Source organism: Paramormyrops kingsleyae, chromosome 3, assembly GCF_048594095.1.
Source record: "Paramormyrops kingsleyae isolate MSU_618 chromosome 3, PKINGS_0.4, whole genome shotgun sequence".
In the NCBI taxonomy this organism is placed as follows: Eukaryota; Metazoa; Chordata; class Actinopteri; order Osteoglossiformes; family Mormyridae; genus Paramormyrops; species Paramormyrops kingsleyae.
Window position 1 is genome coordinate 16,477,809 of NC_132799.1, and position 25,582 is coordinate 16,503,390.

The window sequence follows — 25,582 nt, forward strand, 5'->3', positions numbered from 1 at the left end:
GTGACTGAGTAGTGGGTAGGAATAGGAATCTTGTTGCCAAATTTGGTCAGTCTAGGACTTACGGTTTAGGCTGGGCATTCAGTTTTAGGGAAGAAAAATAATTATTGTTCAACCCTCTGTAGTAGTGCCTGAGCAGGTCTGAATTAACAATAATAGAAGCTTCATTGATCCTCATGGGGAAAACGCCTTTACGTATCCCCAGCTCACTTTACGGAGGGTATGCTGTGCACATCGGGCTGCCTAGCTCGAAGTACCCACCGAAGCTGGGTTCGAACCTGCAACCCTCTGATTACAAGCATACAAGTTTAGCCCACTGAGCCACCCGCTGCTGTTGGTAAAACGGGAGAGATCGCTGGACACCTTCCTACCTGATCTGGAAACTGATTTTACCTCAATGAGCCTAGGTGGCTCTTAGATGTATATAGACAGTGGCGTAGCGCTCCTGATTGACCGATTGACACGAAATTTGGACGGTCTCTCTGGGGTACAGTCCTACATCAGTGAGCCAAATGTTGTAATGATTGGCTGAAGCATCCCTGAGATATAGCTGTCTGATTGAAATGGGCAAGACAACAGTACAGTCAGGGTGTGGCTGGTGGCTGTATCTTACCGAAAGTTTAAGTTTTTTCTCTAAATCTTTAAAAGGACTGTCTCCTGATTTGAATGACAACAGATTTATGTATGTTGGGCGAAAATCGTAGGAGGTTAACAAGAAAACCTGTTTTAAAAACAACTATAAATCATGCAAGAAGGAAAAGATGTAGAACCAAGTTCTATATGCAGTTGGATTCGTCATGACATAGTGAATTGGACTGGCAATAAATTTCAACTGTAGGCTTGACAGGTCTGGAGATATAGGCAGAAATGCAAATCGGGGTGCTGTAGCGCCCCCATCTGACTGACTGGGATGGGTCAGTGTGACTGAGTAGTGGGTAGGAATAGGAATCTTGTTGCCAAATTTGGTCAGTCTAGGACTTACGGTTTAGGCTGGGCATTCAGTTTTAGGGAAGAAAAATAATTATTGTTCAACCCTCTGTAGTAGTGCCTGAGCAGGTCTAAATTAACAATAATAGAAGCTTCATTGATCCTCATGGGGAAAACGCCTTCACGTCTCCCCAGCTCACTTCACGGAGAGTATGCTGTGCACATTGGGCTGCCTAGCTCGAAGTACCCACCGAAGCTGGGTTCGAACCTGCGACCCTCTGATTACAAGCATACAAGTTTAGCCCACTGAGCCACCCGTTGCTGTTGTTAAAACAGGTGAGATCGGTAGACAACTTCCTACCTGATCTGGTTACTCATTTCAGCTCAATGAGCCTAGGAGGGTCTTAGACACATATCTGGCCAAGTGAGGTGTCCTTTACAGGGAGGGCTGAGGGTCAGAGGACAAATATACCACCGAAATTTGATTTGGATTGCTCATCGTTAAACCTGTCAAATAGCTGCTTGATTTTGATTGGCCGATGGCAGCCACTCTTTAAGGACTGATGACTGCCATTGTAGGTGACTGACCTCAGGCTGGGTGCTAGTACAAATATCCTAAATTTCAGTTGGATTGGCCAAGGCAGTCAGGAGATATTGGCAGATTTTAGTTGTAGCGCCCCCTATGGACGAAATGCGGCCCGCCTCGGACCATGCCCCCAGAATGGTGTCCAGAGATAGGCTTTAAAATTTGGTCAAGGTATGCCAAGGCACGGCCAAGTTATAGCAGTCAGACCAAAACAGGCCAGTTTTGGACATTGTTTGGTCGTGGCTAATGGCCGTAGGACATAGAAATGTCTGAAATTTGTGGATGATTCTTGATCAGCTCAGAGTTGTGATTCGTTTGACACCTCATTTGTCTGATTTGGTAGGACAAGCTTGGACTGTAAGGAAAAAGTAAGATTTGCAAAATATGCAAATAAGCAAAAATCTACGTAGACGGAGCTTCATGGTCCCATTGACTTTTTGGTAGGGCATGGCTGTCTGCATCAGCAGAAAAAAAAATTTCAGTTGTAGGACAAACAGGACAGGAGATATCGACCGAAACGTGTTGGGGGGCGCTACGGCGCCCCCCTCCGGCTGAGTCGGACGGGTCGGACAACCTGAGTAGTGGGTAGGAATACCAATCATCCTACCAAATTTGGTCGGCCTAGGACTTACGGTTTAGGCTGGGCATTCAGTTTTAGGGAAGAAAAATAATAAAAATAAAAATAATAATAATCTTAACAAAAACAATAAGGTTCCATAGCACTACGTGCTTTGGACCCTTAATAATAATAAAAGAGAAAAATCCTAAGAAAAACAATAATGGTCCATAAGGACTTCGTCCTTTGGACCCTTAATTATACTCTGAAACTTGCAGGATTAAAGAAGGTCTAAATAAATGTGCTGTGTTGCTCTAAGTAAAAGCAATGTGTAAATAATGTTTTGCATGATGACTTATTTACAGCCAGCTTAACATACCCAGAATGAATATTGGCAGAGGAGCCCTTTATTGATGCTCTGTCTGAAATAATCGGCATGACATTGGTTGGATCACTAATCTCAGTAGAACACTTGACAGCTCTTGTACATTTGTAATTGTTATTAAATAAATAAAATATGTGTCAGACATTTATTGCTATACTCACCAGTTATAATTTTGTTGTGGTTCCCCTTGTGGTTGGTCTCATGTAAGGGGTGAGAAACCAGCACTTTAATGGGTCACTTTCAGAAAGAATGCGGACATCATGGGCAGACCCTGGCCAATTTGGCACAAGGTCCAAAAATGTGTAATTAGTATCAAACAGAAATAGAACATTGATGCTTTGATATCTTTTTATGTTTAGGAAAATTTCATCATGCTCACGAGTGCAATATTACAAAACCTTTTTAAGGTTTTATAATAGATCATCCACAGCCAAGACCTGATGATGAAACTTTAAACTTACTGGCCTGTATTAGCAGCAGAATGGTCATCCCATTTGGATTTAACTTAAAAATGTCCCTGTGCTTACAGCATTTAATGAATTGCCCCTCTATGTTTTTTGCATTGCATCTGAGATTTGAAGAAGCCTGTAATTCAATAGCAAATGTCCTTTGCAATTTTCAACATGTACACGAGTTTTACTAATCATTCTGTTATTAAGTCATCAAATTTAGCATCAAAGTTTACAATGTTTTAAATAAACACACAGACAAAAACTGAACGCAAAGTTATTCATATTTATTTAACACAATAATTACAAATAGGAACCTATGCTATAGCGATCTTAATTCTATATTATTCTGTTATACAATCTTATCTTAACCTATCCTAATTTGATCGTATCCTATGTTATCTGATGTTATACATTCTTAACCTTATCTTAAACTATCCTAATCTTATATATTATTTTATGCTATACAATACAAAGCTATCTTTATCTTGTCTGAGAGTGGAAGTAGCAAAATGATGCAATGCTAACGTTAGCATTAGCAAACAGCTGCCTAGTAATCCTTGGAAGAAACACGTTACTATAATTCCACTACTTTTGGCTGTAAGGAGTAATATAACTAAATACAATTTCAAGTTAAATAACACAATTAACAGTACCGAAATTTAAATGGACTCGTTACTTTTGTCTTGCGTTAAAATATTAAGTTACAAATGCGTCCTGTTCCGCTAATTTCCGGTTTATGATCTAACGCCATAAGACCTTAGGGTGATATTATAGGTACAGTGATAGAAACAATTAGTCAGTTGTATTGTCTCGCACTGTCACAGCTGCAACACTAAAATGATATAAGCACCAGGCATTGGCATTGTCTCCGCGATGCTTGAAAATTCATCGTCAAAGCATCTCTGTTGCAGAAACATCGCTACCGAACATTGATTCGACCTTCCCCCGACGTCTGCGCGATGTTTCTCAACAGCGACGCGACGTTAATGTGCTCACTATGCTACCTATAGCCCACTGTTATTTTTCCTTATTTGGCTTTATAACCCACAACAGGTTTATAGTGTGTGTGTGTGTGTGTGTATATATATTTTTCCTTATTTGGCTTTATAACCCGCAACAGGTTTATAGTCTGTGTGTATATATATATATATATACACTCACCTAAAGAATTATTAGGAACACCTGTTCAATTTCTCATTAATGCAATTATCTAATCAACCAATCACATGGCAGTTGCTTCAATGCATTTAGGGGTGTGGTCCTGGTCAAGACAATCTCCTGAACTCCAAACTGAATGTCATAATGGGAAAGAAAGGTGATTTAAGCAATTTTGAGCGTGGCATGGTTGTTGGTGCCAGACGGGCCGGTCTGAGTATTTCACAATCTGCTCAGTTACTGGGATTTTCACGCACAACCATTTCTAGGGTTTACAAAGAATGGTGTGCAAAGGGAAAAACATCCAGTATGCGGCAGTCCTGTGGGCGAAAATGCCTTGTTGATGCTAGAGGTCAGAGGAGAATGGGCCGACTGATTCAAGCTGATAGAAGAGCAACTTTGACTGAAATAACCACTCGTTACGACCGAGGTATGCAGCATAGCATTTGTGAAGCCACAACACGCACAACCTTGAGGCGGATGGGCTACAACAGCAGAAGACCCCACCGGGTACCACTCATCTCCACTACAAATAGGAAAAAGAGGCTACAATTTGCACGAGCTCAGCAAAATTGGACAGTTGAAGACTGGAAAAACGTTGCCTGGTCTGATGAGTCTCGATTTCTCTTGAGACATTCAAATGGTAGAGTCAGAATTTGGCGTAAACAGAATGAGAACATGGATCCATCATGCCTTGTTACCACTGTGCAGGCTGGTGGTGGTGGTGTAATGGTGTGGGGGATGTTTTCTTGGCACACTTTAGGCCCCTTAGTGCCAATTGGGCATCGTTTAAATGCCACGGCCTACCTGAGCATTGTTTCTGACCATGTCCATCCCTTTATGACCACCATGTACCCATCCTCTGATGGCTACTTCCAGCAGGATAATGCACCATGTCACAAAGCTCGAATCATTTCAAATTGGTTTCTTGAACATGACAACGAGTTCACTGTACTAAAATGGCCCCCACAGTCACCAGATCTCAACCCAATAGAGCATCTTTGGGATGTGGTGGAACGGGAGCTTCGTGCCCTGGATGTGCATCCCACAAATCTCCATCAACTGCAAGATGCTATCCTATCAATATGGGCCAACATTTCTAAAGAATGCTTTCAGCACCTTGTTGAATCAATGCCACGTAGTGGCAGTTCTGAAGGCGAAAGGGGGTCAAACACCGTAATAGTATGGTGTTCCTAATAATCTTTTAGGTGAGTGTATATACACACATGAAATGTCTCTGTCAACCCATTTTTGGTGCGTTCCATTTCTCCAAACTTCTAAATTTTTTCCTTTGGCCACGAGATCTCTTTCCTTCAATCCTTGGTTGCTGGTGTCCACTCTGCTGCTTGTAAGTTTCCCAGGGGGTTAGTGTCGGGGGGCTCTGGTGCAATGTGATCATTGGCAACAATGGGCTTGATAGCGCTCTGGTGCTCAACCCGGCTCTGTGTCCTTCTTGTCTCATCTGCCTGGGCAGTGCAAAGTTGCCTGTGGACGTCCTGGAGGCCCTTCTCCATCCCTTGCTGTACCCTCAAGCCTCTGAGAGTTGTTATATTCCTCCAACCTCCAATCTTCTCAATTCCATTCGCTACTGTGAGTTCTGTCCTGGTTGGTTCAACATAAGTGATCAGCTAGTGGCTCTTATGAACCTTCATTAAAATGTCTAAAAAAACTAAACTTTTTCCTTGTGTATGCGCAGACATTTTGCATGCGTGATGTCACCATGCATATATTATGGGGCAAGTATTTTTTGTATTTTCAAAATACAAAAATACAGAGCATCAAAGTATATAGATAAAAATGACATAATCATTTTTATGAATAAAGCATAAAATACAATATTCTAAATACATGTATCAGAAATATCTCACAACCATGATTGTGTACTGCCTTCATGTTGCCTTGAAATGTTTCTTTTTTATAATTATTTTTTTGTAACCCACTTATAAGACATATTGTCAATGTTAATGTCCATCCTCTGTATATATTTTGATGTCCTGTAGAATGTGCAGTTAATAAAATCCTGACGATGCTCCAAGACTGACAATGCACCAAGATGGCAACGTGAGGTGAATGCACAAAACCTTTTCAACCCTAGTTGTCTGGCGCCAGGTTTGCCCGAGGCACGTGCCAGCCCCTGTTGCACGAGACGCAGAGATTGTTCAGATATTTCTAAGGAACAATGACATTCGATTAAGGGAAATACAGACAGCTGTAATTGCAAGCACCACAATATACAACATTCAACTCACAACTGATACACAAGTAACAGTCAGCATTTGTTTTATTGCTTTAAATGAATGATATTATATATACCAAAATATTTATTGTCTATAAAGGTAGAGGTGTGCGTACTGAAAAGTCAAAGTAAGTAGGCCGCAACACGTGTGCACCCACATGTTATAGGTATAAAAAGACACATGTCACATTAGCGGGCCGCATGCAGCATCACTTTGGCATATTTAACTTAGAGGACATTGCACATGGCCAAATATGAAGGGAGGGAGTATTTAGAGATCACAATGATAATTTTTCCAGTGATGATTTGTGGCTTATCGGCTGTTTTAGAGCACCAAGGGCGATTCTGATGGAATCGTGTGAAGAATTGGCCCTGGAACATACCAACAGAAACTGGCTGACAGGTCAGGGATATCTCAGCCCATTCGGAGGTCCATCATTTCTCAGGTTGTGCCTGGATTTACCCTACTGTCGAGACAGTACATATTAAGTTTTCCTAGTGTGGATGTATGGGCAAACATTACAGTGCAATTTGCAACAATGCCCGGTTCTCCTAATGTTAATATTTAAAATAATTAACAAAACGTGTCATTTTATTTGTTTGTTTTTTTACTTATTTACTGTCATTTCAAGATCCTTAATCACCAAACTTTCACACTTTTAAATCTAGCCCATCACTGTCTTTGGCAAGTAAACACGTGACATTCAATATATGCCAAAATATCCCAGCTTGCTCGTTGTCAATGTTGTTTTTCCATGACCAATAAACGAAGGGAAGAAGCTGCTTTGGTGCTCGATGCAAATTGCCAAGGTAATGTATGTAGAAAAGTGTATGCTATCAAATATCGCTCACTGAATGACATTATAGGAGAGGAAACTAAAGCAATTAGCAATCAGCAGTCCTGTGCTTTAGATCTTGTGGATTAACTTGCTAGCCTGCTAGTGACGTTCTAGTTAACTTCACAGGTATGCCCAGGTGGTGGCGTATTGAGGTTTGTCAAAAATGCAGACTTCATTACCGTTGCAGAAGTCAGCTGTGCTAAAAATCAGCTAAACTGAAATGGAAGGGTTGTAGTTGTGCTAAACAGCTAAACTGAAATGAAAGCATTGTAGTGTAAGGAGGTAGATGAAGGAGAATATGTCTTATGTGTTTTAAGTTGATTAAGCAGGGAGAAGCACCTCTCTTCTCACATAGTAAATGTTTGTTGTCTCTTCAAATGATTGCTCCTAAAAGATTGAGCAAATTAGCTTAGTCTACCGTTGCACTTACAACCACTGTATATCTTCAAGATAACAGGGTTGCCAACTAGCGCATCTGGTGTGACGCTTAAGGCCAATCGATGCTTCACTTTTCCGTGTTCGCTTTCAGTTGCGGACAAGGGGACGTGACGTAAATATCACGATCAGGGGGTGGCTGCGGGCGGCGGCAATAACATACAGCCGCAGACTCTCAGTGCCACTCTCAGGCCCCTTCCGATTGGTGGACAAATGCACAGAGAACAAAGAAACATGTTCTTTATCGATTTCACAAGTTTGCAGTGGAGTTCAATGTTACCTTTCAACTTACAGGCCTGTATTAGCAGCAGAATGGTCATCCCATTTGGATTTAACTTAAAAATGTCACTGTGCTTACAGCATTTAATGAATTGCCCCTCTATGTTTTTTGCATTGCATCTGAGATTTGAAGAAGCCTGTAATTCAATAGCAAATGTCCTTTGCAATTTTCAACATGTACACGAGTTTTACTAATCATTCTGTTATTAAGTCATCAAATTTTGCGTCAAACATTACAATGTTTTAAATAAACACACAGACAAAAACTGAATGCAAAGTTATTCATATTTATTTAACACAATAATTACAAATAGGAACCTATGCTATAGCTATCTTAATTCTATATTATTCTGTTATACAATCTTATCTTAACCTATCCTAATTTTATCGTATCCTATGTTATCTGATGTTATACACTCTTAACCTTATCTTAAGCTATCCTAATCTTATATATTATTTTATGCTATACAATCTTATCCTAATTTTATCATATCCTGTTGTTATCTAATGTTATACAACCTATCCTTATTATATATTATTTTATGCTATACAATCTTATTCTAACCTTATCTTAACCTATCCTAATTTTATGGTATCCTATGTTATCTGATGTTATACACTCTTAACCTTATCTTAAGCTATCCTAATCTTATATATTATTTTATGCTATACAATCTTATCCTAATTTTATCATATCCTGTTGTTATCTAATGTTATACAACCTATCCTTATTATATACTATGTATAGCATAAAAATCTTATTCTAATCTTATCTTAACCTATCCTAATTTTATCGTATCCTATGTTATATAATCTTATCTTAACCTTATCTCTACTTATCAGTATCTTAATCTTATCTTATAATAATAATAATAATAATTATAATACATTTTATTTAAAAGCGCCTTTCAAGACACTCAAGGACACTGTACACAACAAATGATAAAAGCAAACAATTTACAAAATCTATATAAAACAATCCAAATTAAAAAGACAGAATAAAAAAAAGGTTATGTTGAATAAGCAATTTCAAACAAGTGAGTTTTGAGTCTAGATTTAAAAAGAGGAAGAGAAGTAATGTCTCTAATGTCAGGAGGAAGCGAATTCCAAAGCCGGGGAGCAGAGCAGCAGAAAGCTCTGCTCCCCATGGTGGCAAGACGGTGGGAAGGGACAGAGAGAAGAAGAGAGGAAGTAATCGATCCGGGAAGTGACAAGGCTATGGACAAGAATGGCGGTGGCTTGTGGGGTGAGAGAGGAACGGAGACGATTAATGTTGCGCAGATGAAAATATGCGGACCGAGTGATATTATTGAGATGTGAATTAAAAGATAAAGTGCTGTCAAGGATGACACCAAGACTTTTCACATATGGGGACGCGGAAACCAAAGAGTTATCTATAGTAATAGGAAAACAATCAATTTTGGATAGTGTTGATTTAGAGCCTACCAGAAGAAACTCTGTTTTATTACTATTAAGTTTAAGAAAGTTTGAAGAAAACCCAGATTTAAGTTCAGCTAAACAGAGGCTAAGGGAAGGTGGAGGAAGAGTGGAATCAGGTTTAGTGGACAAATAAAGCTGGGTGTCATCGGCATAACAGTGAAAATGAATATTATATTTAGGGAAAATATGACCAAGAGGAAGAAGGTAGATAATGAAGAGAAGGGGCCCCAGGACAGATCCCTGGGGCACACCAGTGACAACAGGAGAAGGCTGAGAAGTGATATCCTTTGTTATCTTATACAATCTTATCTTAAACTTCTCTTAACCTATCCTAAGGTGTTTCTTAAACATGCCTTTACCTATCTTATCTTATCCTATGTTACCTTACGTTATGTAAAGTGTCGCTATTTACATCTCACAGATAGCCCATCTCCACAGCCATCTCCAGAACCCCAGGGATGTCACTCAGCTGGTCCAGCACATCACTAGGAAATATGATCTCATTTTCATCGAGTCTACAGCTCTCGGTCGCAGGGGCACCCTCATTATCCCCGTACGAATAGTAAGCCTCAGAGTTTCCATTCCTCTGTTGCTTGGCGATGTGAGCTGAGCTCATGAAGTCATCCCAGAACTTCTGGCACCAGTAATAAGCATAGCACTTGGCATCATGGGTCATCTTATTGTAGTTGCTTATATAGTAATTATGCAACTCATTGAATCTTTCCACTTTTTCAATAATAAGAGAAGGGGACATTAACGGTGGTGTTGGACCCATGACCAGCTGGGATGAGGGGGCCTGCACCGGAACGTGAGGCAGAGGGGTGGGATGAACTATGGCTGGAGCTGAAGATGGTTCTGGAGCTGGGCTAACTGGTGAGGCTACGCATGGGGATGAAGGCGGGGAGTCCATAAAAAGTGATGGAGAAGGAGATGAAACAAAAGAGGATGGGACTGGTGAGGGAACTAAGAAGGAAGTTGATGAGAGGGCTGGTGAGTAGGGCTCAGGCTGCGATGTTGTTGGGGATCGATGCAGGACGGTAGCGATCACCTCGTCGCTCTGGATGACATCCTCGCACGAGATCTTGTCGCCCACGTGGGTTGAATGGAAGGGGTTCCTGGAGAATAGGTGCTTTCGTAAGTTCTTCCGTCCTTTAGGTTTCCTCCTTCGTCCTGATAAAAGAATGACGGTACAATTATGCATAGTAAAGTGTAAAAATACAAGAGTCAAATCAATTGATGGCTGTTTGTGACAGACAGATAGCACACTTGGCAGTCAGTACTGCACATTGAGAAAAATACTGCCGTCTCATTGGAGACAGGAAACGAATGCTTGGGAGACTTACGCGCTGGTCGTGGATTGGGCCGACTCCATTTCCGTAGGGGTACTTCACCTATAAAAACACATCAGTCAGTGCACAGATTCCCTGATATGCAGAACAGCATTTACTATAGAGAATAGCAACGCTGGAAAGGTTCATGTGCACCAAGGCTAGCAGCCCACTCAATCCAAATGCTGGCATCAGGAACTGACTATTAAATCAAATCATTTATATAAGTGAACTTTATTGTCATTCACACCATACAACAATACAACAGCGGATGCATAGCTGAACGAAATTGCGTATCTCCAGGCTCAATGTGCAGACATAAAAAGACAGGTGCACATAGTCAACATACGGATAATACAAAGAAAATTTCACTTCTTACACGGAAGTAATTAAGACTGTGTAAGACAGCATAAGGCAGCACAGGACACACACTAAATATACAAAGCAATATACATATATCTTGTGCTTTCCATAAATTGCATTATTTCTTCACTCTCAGGGTACCTAGAGTAAGAATTCTGCCTTTTCTGATTTACATTATGGGGATATATTACCCTGTTATATCTTACTATTTCACAATGATTATCTGTGATGTTTAAACACATCACAGCAGCAGAATTTACCGAATCCATTATATAATACAGTAACCATGTGGATTCGAGCCCCGTATCTTTACCGTTTCATGGTAACAAACATGATCTACTACAGTAAGTAAAATACTTACTGTATCCATCCCTTATGAATATTTTATTTTTAAGTATTCCAAGACATACACTTCCAAAACAAGATGATTGTCGCAGAATACAAGATTCAACAACACCAGACAGCCCTATTCTGACTTTCATTCTTCAAGTGTTGAGTTAGTCTGGCCATCGTTTTGCCATTCTTACCGGGGCTAATGGAACCAGGGGTGTTTTCTGGAGCAATCCGCACACTGACTGCCCCATTCGGCAGGAGCCAGTCGATTTTCTTGAGGAAAACAGTCATTTTCGAGGAAGACATCTTTCTCGTCCGCACTTCGGCTGAAAAACTGCAAAAGTGAGCTACTTTGAACGTTCAAATCAAAACACTAAATTGTATATACTTGACTTGTTATGGTACGGTTGCTATCATACGGTGGCCGATTAGTGTCAACGCGCTACAAACTGTTCAAACGCTTTAATCAAGTGACAACACTTATGACCCACATGTACAAACTTACAAAATTAAGGGAAGCCCCGTAAATTTATATGACACATTTAAGGAACACAAAACCATTGCAAATCGGCTCACAGCACAAGTTTCGGGGTGACAATGAAACAAGACGGACCAATTAGTGCTGGGCTGTTTATCGAATATTTACGGAATATCGATATATTATCAAAACCAGATAAAGGAGGACACAATACAGTTTATATCGACATAATTTGGTCGTTTGTTAAAATCGGGCGCTATTAAAGACTTTGAATACAATTCCTTCCTGGTTGGAAGTAACGCGAGAGCTGCGGTCCCAGAATTCACAGCGAAAAGCGACCCATTCAGTTAGCGATTCAAGGGTGTTTGATGGAGGGGTAATGTAATGGGACAGACAATATCTCACATGTGGTTTTCATTTAAAACTGAATATTTACCACACTTGAAGGAAAATTTCGCGTATTGCTAATCTTCCTAAAAATACAGAGATGGAGCTATGCACTTATGGCGATATTATGTTTTGTCATGCTGTATTGATTTCAATTAAATATATAATGTATTTTACCCATGTTTACAGTTTTATCCTTAACATAGCCTCCACAGGCTTGCTCCAAAGACATCTCATTTCATTTACACAATGACAATAAAGCTATCTTTATCTTGTCTGAGAGTGGAAGTAGCAAAATGACGCAATGCTAACGTTAGCATTAGCAAACTTAGCTGCCTATAGTAATCCTTGGAAGAAACACGTTACTATAATTCCACTACTTTTGGCTGTAAGGAGTAATATAACTAAATACCATTTCAAGTTAAATAACACAATTAACAGTACCGAAATTTAAATGGACTCGTTACTTTTGTCTTGCGTTAAAATATTAAGTTACAAATGCGTCCTGTTCCGCTAATTTCCGGTTTATGATCTAACGCCATAAGACCTTAGGGTGATATTATAGGTACAGTGATAGAAACAATTAGTCAGTTGTATTGTCTCGCACTGTCACAGCTGCAACACTAAAATGATATAAGTACCAGGCATTGGCATTGTCTCCGCGATGCTTGAAAATTCATCGTCAAAGCATCTGTTGCAGAAACATCGCTACCGAACATTGATTCGACCTTCCCCCGACGTCTGCGCGATGTTTCTCAACAGCAACGCGACGTTAATGTGCTCACTATGATACCTATAGCCCACTGTTATTTTTCCTTATTTGGCTTTATAACCCACAACAGGTTTATAGTGTGTGTGTGTGTGTATATATTTTTCCTTATTTGGCTTTATAATCCACAACAGGTTTATAGTGTGTGTGTGTGTGTGTGTATATATATTTTTCCTTATTTGGCTTTATAACCCACAACAGGTTTATAGTGTGTGTGTGTGTGTGTGTATATATATTTTTTCCTTATTTGGCTTTATAACCCACAACAGGTTTATAGTGTGTGTGTGTGTATATATATTTTTCCTTATTTGGCTTTATAACCCACAACAGGTTTATAGTGTGTGTGTGTATATATATATATATATACACACATGAAATGTCTCTGTCAACCCATTTTTGGTGCGTTCCATTTCTCCAAACTTCTAATTTTTTTTCTTTGGCCACGAGATCTCTTTCCTTCGATCCTTGGTTGCTGGTGTCCACTCTGCTGCTTGTAAGTTTCCCAGGGGGTTAGTGTCGGGGGGTTCTGGTGCAATGTGATCATTGGCAACAATGGGCTTGATAGCGCTCTGGTGCTCAACCCGGCTCTGTGTCCTTCTTGTCTCATCTGCCTGGGCAGTGCAAAGTTGCCTGTGGACGTCCTGGAGGCCCTTCTCCATCCCTTGCTGTACCCTCAAGCCTCTGAGAGTTGTTATATTCCTCCAACCTCCAATCTTCTCAATTCCATTCGCTACTGTGAGTTCTGTCCTGGTTGGTTCAACATAAGTGATCAGCTAGTGGCTCTTATGAACCTTCATTAAAATGTCTAAAAAAACTAAACTTTTTCCTTGTGTATGCGCAGACATTTTGCATGCGTGATGTCACCATGCATATATTATGGGGCAAGTATTTCTTGTATTTTCAAAATACAAAAATACAGAGCATCAAAGTATATAGATAAAAATGACATAATCATTTTTATGAATAAAGCATAAAATACAATATTCTAAATACATGTATCAGAAATATCTCACAACCATGATTGTGTACTGCCTTCATGTTGCCTTGAAATGTTTCTTTTTTATAATTATTTTTTTGTAACCCACTTATAAGACATATTGTCAATGTTAATGTCCATCCTCTGTATATATTTTGATGTCCTGTAGAATGTGCAGTTAAAAAAATCCTGACGATGCTCCAAGACTGACAATGCACCAAGATGGCAACATGAGGTGAATGCACAAAACCTTTTCAACCCTAGTTGTCTGGCGCCAGGTTTGCCCGAGGCACGTGCCAGCCCCTGTTGCACGAGACGCAGAGATTGTTCAGATATTTCTAAGGAACAATGACATTCGATTAAGGGAAATACAGACAGCTGTAATTGCAAGCACCACAATATACAACATTCAACTCACAACTGATACACAAGTAACAGTCAGCATTTGTTTTATTGCTTTAAATGAATGATATTATATATACCAAAATATTTATTGTCTATAAAGGTAGAGGTGTGCGTACTGAAAAGTCAAAGTAAGTAGGCCGCAACACGTGTGCACCCACATGTTATAGGTATAAAAAGACACATGTCACATTAGCGGGCCGCATGCAGCATCACTTTGGCATATTTAACTTAGAGGACATTGCACATGGCCAAATGTGAAGGGAGGGAGTATTTAGAGATCACAATGATAATTTTTCCAGTGATGATTTGTGGCTTATCGGCTGTTTTAGAGCACCAAGGGCGATTCTGATGGAATCGTGTGAAGAATTGGCCCTGGAACATACCAACAGAAACTGGCTGACAGGTCAGGGATATCTCAGCCCATTCGGAGGTCCATCATTTCTCAGGTTGTGCCTGGATTTACCCTACTGTCGAGACAGTACATATTAAGTTTTCCTAGTGTGGATGTATGGGCAAACATTACAGTGCAATTTGCAACAATGCCCGGTTCTCCTAATGTTAATATTTAAAATAATTAACAAAACGTGTCATTTTATTTGTTTGTTTTTTTACTTATTTACTGTCATTTCAAGATCCTTAATCACCAAACTTTCACACTTTTAAATCTAGCCCATCACTGTCTTTGGCAAGTAAACACGTGACATTCAATATATGCCAAAATATCCCAGCTTGCTCGTTGTCAATGTTGTTTTTCCATGACCAATAAACGAAGGGAAGAAGCTGCTTTGGTGCTCGATGCAAATTGCCAAGGTAATGTATGTAGTAAAGTGTATGCTATCAAATATCGCTCACTGAATGACATTATAGGAGAGGAAACTAAAGCAATTAGCAATCAGCAGTCCTGTGCTTTAGATCTTGTGGATTAACTTGCTAGCCTGCTAGTGACGTTCTAGTTAACTTCACAGGTATGCCCAGGTGGTGGCGTATTGAGGTTTGTCAAAAATGCAGACTTCATTACCGTTGCAGAAGTCAGCTGTGCTAAAAATCAGCTAAACTGAAATGGAAGGGTTGTAGTTGTGCTAAACAGCTAAACTGAAATGAAAGCATTGTAGTGTAAGGAGGTAGATGAAGGAGAATATGTCTTATGTGTTTTAAGTTGATTAAGCAGGGAGAAGCACCTCTCTTCTCACATAGTAAATGTTTGTTGTCTCTTCAAATGATTGCTCCTAAAAGATTGAGCAAATTAGCTTAGTCTACCGTTGCACTTACAACCACTGTATATCTTCAAGATAACAGGGTTGCCAACTAGCGCATCTGGTGTGACGCTTAAGGCCAATCGATGCTTCACTTTTCCGTGTTCGCTTTCAGTTGCGGACAAGGGGACGTGACGTAAATATCACGATCAGGGGGTGGCTGCGGGCGGCGGCAATAACATACAGCCGCAGACTCTCAGTGCCACTCTCAGGCCCCTTCCGATTGGTGGACAAATGCACAGAGAACAAAGAAACATGTTCTTTATCGATTTCACAAGTTTGCAGTGGAGTTCAATGTTACCTTTCAACTTACAGGCCTGTATTAGCAGCAGAATGGTCATCCCATTTGGATTTAACTTAAAAATGTCACTGTGCTTACAGCATTTAATGAATTGCCCCTCTATGTTTTTTGCATTGCATCTGAGATTTGAAGAAGCCTGTAATTCAATAGCAAATGTCCTTTGCAATTTTCAACATGTACACGAGTTTTACTAATCATTCTGTTATTAAGTCATCAAATTTTGCGTCAAACATTACAATGTTTTAAATAAACACACAGACAAAAACTGAATGCAAAGTTATTCATATTTATTTAACACAATAATTACAAATAGGAACCTATGCTATAGCTATCTTAATTCTATATTATTCTGTTATACAATCTTATCTTAACCTATCCTAATTTTATCGTATCCTATGTTATCTGATGTTATACACTCTTAACCTTATCTTAAGCTATCCTAATCTTATATATTATTTTATGCTATACAATCTTATCCTAATTTTATCATATCCTGTTGTTATCTAATGTTATACAACCTATCCTTATTATATATTATTTTATGCTATACAATCTTATTCTAACCTTATCTTAACCTATCCTAATTTTATGGTATCCTATGTTATCTGATGTTATACACTCTTAACCTTATCTTAAGCTATCCTAATCTTATATATTATTTTATGCTATACAATCTTATCCTAATTTTATCATATCCTGTTATCATCTAATGTTATACAACCTATCCTTATTATACTGTATATTATTTTATGCTATACAATCTTATTCTAACCTTATCTTAACCTATCCTAATTTTATCGTATCCTATGTTATATAATCTTATCTTAACCTTATCTCTACTTATCAGTATCTTAATCTTATCTTATAATAATAATAATAACAATACATTTTATTTAAAAGCGCCTTTCAAGACACTCAAGGACACTGTACACAACAAATGATAAAAGAACAAACATAAAAGCAAACAATTTACAAAATCTATATAAAACAATCCAAATTAAAAAGACAGAATAAAAAAAAGGTTATGTTGAATAAGCAATTTCAAACAAGTGAGTTTTGAGTCTAGATTTAAAAAGAGGAAGAGAAGTAATGTTTCTAATGTCAGGAGGAAGCGAATTCCAAAGCCGGGGAGCAGAGCAGCAGAAAGCTCTGCTCCCCATGGTGGCAAGACGGTGGGAAGGGACAGAGAGAAGAAGAGAGGAAGTAATCGATCCGGGAAGTGACAAGGCTATGGACAAGAATGGCGGTAGCTTGTGGGGTGAGAGAGGAACGGAGACGATTAATGTTGCGCAGATGAAAATATGCGGACCGAGTGATATTATTGAGATGTGAATTAAAAGATAAAGTGCTGTCAAGGATGACACCAAGACTTTTCACATATGGGGACGCGGAAACCAAAGAGTTATCTATAGTAATAGGAAAACAATCAATTTTGGATAGTGTTGATTTAGAGCCTACCAGAAGAAACTCTGTTTTATTACTATTAAGTTTAAGAAAGTTTGAAGAAAACCCAGATTTAAGTTCAGCTAAACAGAGGCTAAGGGAAGGTGGAGGAAGAGTGGAATCAGGTTTAGTGGACAAATAAAGCTGGGTGTCATCGGCATAACAGTGAAAATGAATATTATATTTACGGAAAATATGACCAAGAGGAAGAAGGTAGATAATGAAGAGAAGGGGCCCCAGGACAGATCCCTGGGGCACACCAGTGACAACAGGAGAAGGCTGAGAAGTGATATCCTTTGTTATCTTATACAATCTTATCTTAAACTTCTCTTAACCTATCCTAAGGTGTTTCTTAAACATACCTTTACCTATCTTATCCTATGTTACCTTACGTTATGTAAAGTGTCGCTATTTACATCTCACAGATAGCCCATCTCCACAGCCATCTCCAGAACCCCAGGGATGTCACTCAGCTGGTCCAGCACATCACTAGGAAATATGATCTCATTTTCATCGAGTCTACAGCTCTCGGTCGCAGGGGCACCCTCATTATCCCCGTACGAATAGTAAGCCTCAGAGTTTCCATTCCTCTGTTGCTTGGCGATGTGAGCTGAGCTCATGAAGTCATCCCAGAACTTCTGGCACCAGTAATAAGCATAGCACTTGGCATCATGGGTCATCTTATTGTAGTTGCTTATATAGTAATTATGCAACTCATTGAATCTTTCCACTTTTTCAATAATAAGAGAAGGGGACATTAACGGTGGTGTTGGACCCATGACCAGCTGGGATGAGGGGGCCTGCACCGGAACGTGAGGCAGAGGGGTGGGATGAACTATGGCTGGAGCTGAAGATGGTTCTGGAGCTGGGCTAACTGGTGAGGCTACGCATGGGGATGAAGGCGGGGAGTCCATAAAAAGTGATGGAGAAGGAGATGAAACAAAAGAGGATGGGACTGGTGAGGGAACTAAGAAGGAAGTTGATGAGAGGGCTGGTGAGTAGGGCTCAGGCTGCGATGTTGTTGGGGATCGATGCAGGACGGTAGCGATCACCTCGTCGCTCTGGATGACATCCTCGCACGAGATCTTGTCGCCCACGTGGGTTGAATGGAAGGGGTTCCTGGAGAATAGGTGCTTTCGTAAGTTCTTCCGTCCTTTAGGTTTCCTCCTTCGTCCTGATAAAAGAATGACGGTACAATTATGCATAGTAAAGTGTAAAAATACAAGAGTCAAATCAATTGATGGCTGTTTGTGACAGACAGATAGCACACTTGGCAGTCAGTACTGCACATTGAGAAAAATACTGCCGTCTCATTGGAGCGTGTAGTCAGAGTATGGAATAGTCTTCCTGCTATTGTAGTGGAAGCTAAAACCATGGGTTCCTTTAAATCAGAGCTAGATAAGATTTTAACAACTCTGAGCTATTAGCAAAGTTCTCCCCAAACGAGCTTGATGGGCCGAATGGCCTCCTCTCGTTTGTAAATTTCTTATGTTCTTATGAGACAGGAAACGAATGCTTGGGAGACTTACGCGCTGGTCGTGGATTGGGCCGACTCCATTTCCGTAGGGGTACTTCACCTATAAAAATACATCAGTCAGTGCACAGATTCCCTGATATGCAGAACAGCATTTACTATAGAGAATAGCAACGCTGGAAAGGTTCATGTGCACCAAGGCTAGCAGCCCACTCAATCCAAATGCTGGCATCAGGAACTGACTATTAAATCAAATCATTTATATAAGTGAACTTTATTGTCATTCACACCATACAACAATACAACAGCGGATGCATAGCTGAACGAAATTGCGTATCTCCAGGCTCAATGTGCAGACATAAAAAGACAGGTGCACATAGTCAACATACGGATAATACAAAGAAAATTTCACTTCTTACACGGAAGTAATTAAGACTGTGTAAGACAGCATAAGGCAGCACAGGACACACACTAGATATACAAAGCAATATACATATATCTTGTGCTTTCCATAAATTGCATTATTTCTTCACTCTCAGGGTACCTAGAGTAAGAATTCTGCCTTTTCTGATTTACATTATGGGGATATATTACCCTGTTATATCTTACTATTTCACAATGATTATCTGTGATGTTTAAACACATCACAGCAGCAGAATTTACCGAATCCATTATATAATACAGTAACCATGTGGATTCGAGCCCCGTATCTTTACCGTTTCATGGTAACAAACATGATCTATTGCAGTAAGTAAAACTCCATCCATCCCTTATGAATATTTTATTTTTAAGTATTCCAAGACATACACTTCCAAAACAAGATGATTGTCACAGAATACAAGATTCAACAACACCAGACAGCCCTATTCTGACTTTCATTCTTCAAGTGTTGAGTTAGTCTGGCCATCGTTTTGCCATTCTTACCGGGGCTAATGGAACCAGGGGTGTTTTCTGGAGCAATCCGCACACTGACTGCCCCATTCGGCAGGAGCCAGTCGATTTTCTTGAGGAAAACAGTCATTTTCGAGGAAGACATCTTTCTCGTCCGCACTTCGGCTGAAAAACTGCAAAAGTGAGCTACTTTGAACGTTCAAATCAAAACACTAAATTGTATATACTTGACTTGTTATGGTACGGTTGCTATCATACGGTGGCCGATTAGTGTCAACGCGCTACAAACTGTTCAAACGCTTTAATCAAGTGACAACACTTATGACCCACATGTACAAACTTACAAAATTAAGGGAAGCCCCGTAAATTTATATGACACATTTAAGGAACACAAAACCATTGCAAATCGGCTCACAGCACAAGTTTCGGGGTGACAATGAAACAAGACGGACCAATTAGTGCTGGGCTGTTTATCGAATATTTACGGAATATCGATATATTATCAAAACCAGATAAAGGAGGACACAATACAGTTTATATCGACATAATTTGGTCGTTTGTTAAAATCGGGCGCTATTAAAGACTTTGAATACAATTCCTTCCTGGTTGGAAGTAACGCGAGAGCTGCGGTCCCAGAATTCACAGCGAAAGGCGACCCATTCAGTTAGCGATTCAAGGGTGTTTGATGGAGGGGTAATGTAATGGGACAGACAATATCTCACATGTGGTTTTCATTTAAAACTGAATATTTACCACACTTGAAGGAAAATTTCGCGTTTTGCTAATCTTCCTAAAAATACAGAGATGGATCTATGCACTTATGGCGATATTATGTTTTGTCATGCTGTATTGATTTCAATTAAATATATAATGTATTTTACCCATGTTTACAGTTTTATCCTTAACATAGCCTCCACAGGCTTGCTCCAAAGACATCTCATTTCATTTACACAATGACAATAAAGCTATCTTTATCTTGTCTGAGAGTGGAAGTAGCAAAATGATGCAATGCTACCGTTAGCATTAGCAAACAGCTGCCTAGTAATCCTTGGAAGAAACACGTTACTATAATTCCACTACTTTTGGCTGTAAGGAGTAATATAACTAAATACAATTTCAAGTTAAATAACACAATTAACAGTACCGAAATTTAAATGGACTCGTTACTTTTGTCTTGCGTTAAAATATTAAGTTACAAATGCGTCCTGTTCCGCTAATTTCCGGTTTATGATCTAACGCCATAAGACCTTAGGGTGATATTATAGGTACAGTGATAGAAACAATTAGTCAGTTGTATTGTCACAGCTGCAACACTAAAATGATATAAGTACCAGGCATTGGCATTGTCTCCGCGATGCTTGAAAATTCATCGTCAAAGCATCTCTGTTGCAGAAACATCGCTACCGAACATTGATTCGACCTTCCCCCGACGTCTGCGCGATGTTTCTCAACAGCGACGCGACGTTAATGTGCTCACTATGTTACCTATAGCCCACTGTTATTTTTCCTTATTTGGCTTTATAACCCACAACAGGTTAATAGTGTGTGTGTGTGTGTTTGTATATATATTTTCCTTATTCGGCTTTATAACCCACAACAGGTTTATAGTATGTGTTTGTATATATATATATTTTTCCTTATTTGGCTTTATAACCCACAACAGGTTTATAGCGTGTGTGTGTTTGTATATATATATATTCCTTATTCGGCTTTATAACCCAGAACAGGTTTATAGTGTGTGTGTGTGTGTGTATATATATTTTTCCTTATTTGGCTTTATAACCCACAACAGGTTTATAGTGTGTGTGTGTGTGTGTATATATTTTTCCTTATTTGGCTTTATAACCCACAACAGTTTTTTATTGTGTGTGTGTGTATATATATATATTTTTTTCCTTATTTGGCTTTATAACCCACAACAGGTTTATAGTGTGTGTGTGTGTATATATATTTTTCCTTATTTGGCTTTATAACCCACAACAGGTTTATAGTGTGTGTGTGTGTATATATATATATATATATACACACATGAAATGTCTCTGTCAACCCATTTTTGGTGCGTTCCATTTCTCCAAACTTCTAAATTTTTTCCTTTGGCCACGAGATCTCTTTCCTTCGATCCTTGGTTGCTGGTGTCCACTCTGCTGCTTGTAAGTTTCCCAGGGGGTTAGTGTCGGGGGCTCTGGTGCAATGTGATCATTGGCAACAATGGGCTTGATAGCGCTCTGGTGCTCAACCCGGCTCTGTGTCCTTCTTGTCTCATCTGCCTGGGCAGTGCAAAGTTGCCTGTGGACGTCCTGGAGGCCCTTCTCCATCCCTTGCTGTACCCTCAAGCCTCTGAGAGTTGTTATATTCCTCCAACCTCCAATCTTCTCTTATGAACCTTCATTAAAATGTCTAAAAAAACTAAACTTTTTCCTTGTGTATGCGCAGACATTTTGCATGCGTGATGTCACCATGCATATATTATGGGGCAAGTATTTCTTGTATTTTCAAAATACAAAAATACAGAGCATCAAAGTATATAGATAAAAATGACATAATCATTTTTATGAATAAAGCATAAAATACAATATTCTAAATACATGTATCAGAAATATCTCACAACCCTGATTGTGTACTGCCTTCATGTTGCCTTGAAATGTTTCTTTTTTATAATAATTTTTTTGTAACCCACTTATAAGACATATTGTCAATGTTAATGTCCATCCTCTGTATATATTTTGATGTCCTGTAGAATGTGCAGTTAATAAAATCCTGACGATGCTCCAAGACTGACAATGCACCAAGATGGCAACGTGAGGTGAATGCACAAAACCTTTTCAACCCTAGTTGTCTGGCGCCAGGTTTGCCCGAGGCACGTGCCAGCCCCTGTTGCACGAGACGCAGAGATTGTTCAGATATTTCTAAGGAACAATGACATTCGATTAAGGGAAATACAGACAGCTGTAATTGCAAGCACCACAATATACAACATTCAACTCACAACTGATACACAAGTAACAGTCAGCATTTGTTTTATTGCTTTAAATGAATGATATTATATGTACCAAAATATTTATTGTCTATAAAGGTAGAGGTGTGCGTACTGAAAAGTCAAAGTAAGTAGGTCGCAACACGTGTGCACCCACATGTTATAGGTATAAAAAGACACATGTCACATTAGCGGGCCGCATGCAGCATCACTTTGGCATATTTAACTTAGAGGACATTGCACATGGCCAAATATGAAGGGAGGGAGTATTTAGAGATCACAATGATAATTTTTCCAGTGATGATTTGTGGCTTATCGGCTGTTTTAGAGCACCAAGGGCGATTCTGATGGAATCGTGTGAAGAATTGGCCCTGGAACATACCAACAGAAACTGGCTGACAGGTCAGGGATATCTCAGCCCATTCGGAGGTCCATCATTTCTCAGGTTGTGCCTGGATTTACCCTACTGTCGAGACAGTACATATTAAGTTTTCCTAGTGTGGATGTATGGGCAAACATTACAGTGCAATTTGCAACAATGCCCGGTTCTCCTAATGTTAATATTTAAAATAATTAACAAAACGTGTAATTTTATTTGTTTGTTTTTTTACTTATTTACTGTCATTTCAAGATCCTTAATCACCAAACTTTCACACTTTTAAATCTAGCCCATCACTGTCTTTGGCAAGTAAACACGTGACATTCAATATATGCCAAAATATCCCAGCTTGCTCGTTGTCAATGTTGTTTTTCCATGACCAATAAACGAAGGGAAGAAGCTGCTTTGGTGCTCGATGCAAATTGCCAAGGTAATGTATGTAGTAAAGTGTATGCTATCAAATATCGCTCACTGAATGACATTATAGGAGAGGAAACTAAAGCAATTAGAAATCAGCAGTCCTGTGCTTTATATCTTGTGGATTAACTTGCTAGCCTGCTAGTGACGTTCTAGTTAACTTCACAGGTATGCCCAGGTGGTGGCGTATTGAGGTTTGTCAAAAATGCAGACTTCATTACCGTTGCAGAAGTTAGCTGTGCTAAAAATCAGCTAAACTGAAATGGAAGGGTTGTAGTTGTGCTAAACAGCTAAACTGAAATGAAAGCATTGTAGTGTAAGGAGGTAGATGAAGGAGAATATGTCTTATGTGTTTTAAGTTGATTAAGCAGGGAGAAGCACTTCTCTTCTCACATAGTAAATGTTTGTTGTCTCTTCAAATGATTGCTCCTAAAAGATTGAGCAAATTAGCTTAGTCTACCGTTGCACTTACAACCACTGTATATCTTCAAGATAACAGGGTTGCCAACTAGCGCATCTGGTGTGACGCTTAAGGCCAATCGATGCTTCACTTTTCCGTGTTCGCTTTCAGTTGCGGACAAGGGGACGTGACGTAAATATCACGATCAGGGGGTGGCTGCGGGCGGCGGCAATAACATACAGCCGCAGACTCTCAGTGCCACTCTCAGGCCCCTTCCGATTGGTGGACAAATGCACAGAGAACAAAGAAACATGTTCTTTATCGATTTCACAAGTTTGCAGTGGAGTTCTATGTTAGCTTTCAACTTACAGGCCTGTATTAGCAGCAGAATGGTCATCCCATTTGGATTTAACTTAAAAATGTCCCTGTGCTTACAGCATTTAATGAATTGCCCCTCTATGTTTTTTGCATTGCATCTGAGATTTGAAGAAGCCTGTAATTCAATAGCAAATGTCCTTTGCAATTTTCAACATGTACACGAGTTTTACTAATCATTCTGTTATTAAGTCATCAAATTTTGCGTCAAACATTACAATGTTTTAAATAAACACACAGACAAAAACTGAATGCAAAGTTATTCATATTTATTTAACACAATAATTACAAATAGGAACCTATGCTATAGCTATCTTAATTCTATATTATTCTGTTATACAATCTTATCTTAACCTATCCTAATTTTATCGTATCCTATGTTATCTGATGTTATACACTCTTAACCTTATCTTAAGCTATCCTAATCTTATATATTATTTTATGCTATACAATCTTATCCTAATTTTATCATATCCTGTTGTTATCTAATGTTATACAACCTATCCTTATTATATATTATTTTATGCTATACAATCTTATTCTAACCTTATCTTAACCTATCCTAATTTTATGGTATCCTATGTTATCTGATGTTATACACTCTTAACCTTATCTTAAACTATCCTAATCTTATATATTATTTTATGCTATACAATCTTATCCTAATTTTATCATATCCTGTTGTTATCTAATGTTATACAACCTATCCTTATTATATACTATTTTATGCTATACAATCTTATTCTAACCTTATCTTAACCTATCCTAATTTTATCGTATCCTATGTTATGTTATATAATCTTATCTTAACCTTATATCATCTTATCATTATTTTAATCTGTTAAGAATAGCAGCTTTCATAAATTCTTCGGTATATGGCCCCTTCCGTCTTTTAGGTTTCCTCCTTTGTCCGCGTCGTTTTTCTGCCACGTGCTGTGCCCGGCTGTCTCCTGCTTGTTGCCACCAGGAGGGGAGCAGATCCAGTGGCAGCAGACATGGTCAGGGAGTGCCAGTGCGGCATTTTGTCTGACGGCCTCCATTTCTGGTATTGGTTGGTCCTTTGGGACTATTAAGATAGGGGACAGCACATTTAATTATAGTGGATCCTTATGTCACCATACAACCAAAAAAACATTATATACAGAATTAAAGTTAGAATTTGATGATCAGTGGTTATTGTTGACACACCAGAGCACACTGTGCACAACAACTGTATTTAACCCATATATGGACATCGTGACATAGCAGGGGGCAGCTAATTCAGCGCCTGGGGAGTAGTGTTTGGGGGCAGTACCTTGCTCAGGGTACCTCAGTGGTTTCTTGCTGGTCGGGGATTGGAACCAGCAATC

General features: G+C 39.2%; 2 protein-coding genes and 1 long non-coding RNA gene across 6 annotated transcripts; all 3 read right to left on the reverse strand.

Annotated features, from left to right (window-relative positions):
- Window positions 1-8,114: 8,114 nt before the first annotated feature.
- On the reverse strand, window positions 8,115-12,065 carry LOC140588361 (uncharacterized). Of its 2 annotated transcripts, XM_072710368.1 has the most exons (4): window positions 11,817-12,065; window positions 11,506-11,645; window positions 10,631-10,678; window positions 8,115-10,457 (listed from the first exon to the last, which is right to left on the reverse strand). In XM_072710368.1, the coding sequence occupies exons 1-4, from the start codon at window positions 11,870-11,872 to the stop codon at window positions 9,703-9,705; spliced, it is 999 nt and encodes a 332-aa protein (XP_072566469.1). In that variant the 5' UTR covers window positions 11,873-12,065; the 3' UTR covers window positions 8,115-9,702. The 2 variants fall into 2 exon arrangements, with proteins under 2 accessions (XP_072566469.1, XP_072566470.1); XM_072710369.1 differs by lacking the exon at window positions 11,817-12,065 and having other exon boundaries at window positions 11,506-11,722.
- Window positions 12,066-16,146: 4,081 nt separating this feature from the next.
- LOC140588190 (uncharacterized) lies at window positions 16,147-21,109 on the reverse strand. 3 transcript variants are annotated; one of them, XM_072709732.1, is made up of 4 exons: window positions 21,020-21,109; window positions 19,722-19,861; window positions 18,853-18,900; window positions 16,147-18,497 (listed from the first exon to the last, which is right to left on the reverse strand). In XM_072709732.1, the coding sequence occupies exons 2-4, from the start codon at window positions 19,831-19,833 to the stop codon at window positions 17,743-17,745; spliced, it is 915 nt and encodes a 304-aa protein (XP_072565833.1). In that variant the 5' UTR covers window positions 19,834-19,861; window positions 21,020-21,109; the 3' UTR covers window positions 16,147-17,742. The 3 variants fall into 3 exon arrangements, with proteins under 3 accessions (XP_072565833.1, XP_072565831.1, XP_072565832.1); XM_072709730.1 differs by lacking the exon at window positions 21,020-21,109 and adding an exon at window positions 20,033-20,281; XM_072709731.1 differs by lacking the exon at window positions 21,020-21,109 and having other exon boundaries at window positions 19,722-19,940.
- Window positions 16,147-25,373, reverse strand: LOC140588191 (uncharacterized). The gene is made up of 2 exons (XR_011989507.1): window positions 24,588-25,373; window positions 16,147-16,663 (listed from the first exon to the last, which is right to left on the reverse strand). It is a non-coding gene; the product is annotated as an uncharacterized lncRNA (long non-coding RNA).
- Between the last annotated feature and the right edge of the window lie 209 nt (window positions 25,374-25,582).

Bases quoted from the DNA above. Each gene is read 5' to 3' on its own strand.
- LOC140588361 (XM_072710368.1), bottom strand. From the start codon at position 11,872: ATGGTTTTGTGTTCCTTAAATGTGTCATATAAATTTACGGGGCTTCCC. The intron at 11,646-11,816 runs GTAAGTTTGTAC...TCACTTTTGCAG, and splicing joins ACGGGGCTTCCCTTAATTTT to TTTTTCAGCCGAAGTGCGGA. The intron at 10,679-11,505 runs GTAAGAATGGCA...GTGTTTTTATAG, and splicing joins CCCTGGTTCCATTAGCCCCG to GTGAAGTACCCCTACGGAAA.
- LOC140588190 (XM_072709730.1), bottom strand. From the start codon at position 20,088: ATGGTTTTGTGTTCCTTAAATGTGTCATATAAATTTACGGGGCTTCCC. The intron at 19,862-20,032 runs GTAAGTTTGTAC...TCACTTTTGCAG, and splicing joins ACGGGGCTTCCCTTAATTTT to TTTTTCAGCCGAAGTGCGGA. The intron at 18,901-19,721 runs GTAAGAATGGCA...GTATTTTTATAG, and splicing joins CCCTGGTTCCATTAGCCCCG to GTGAAGTACCCCTACGGAAA.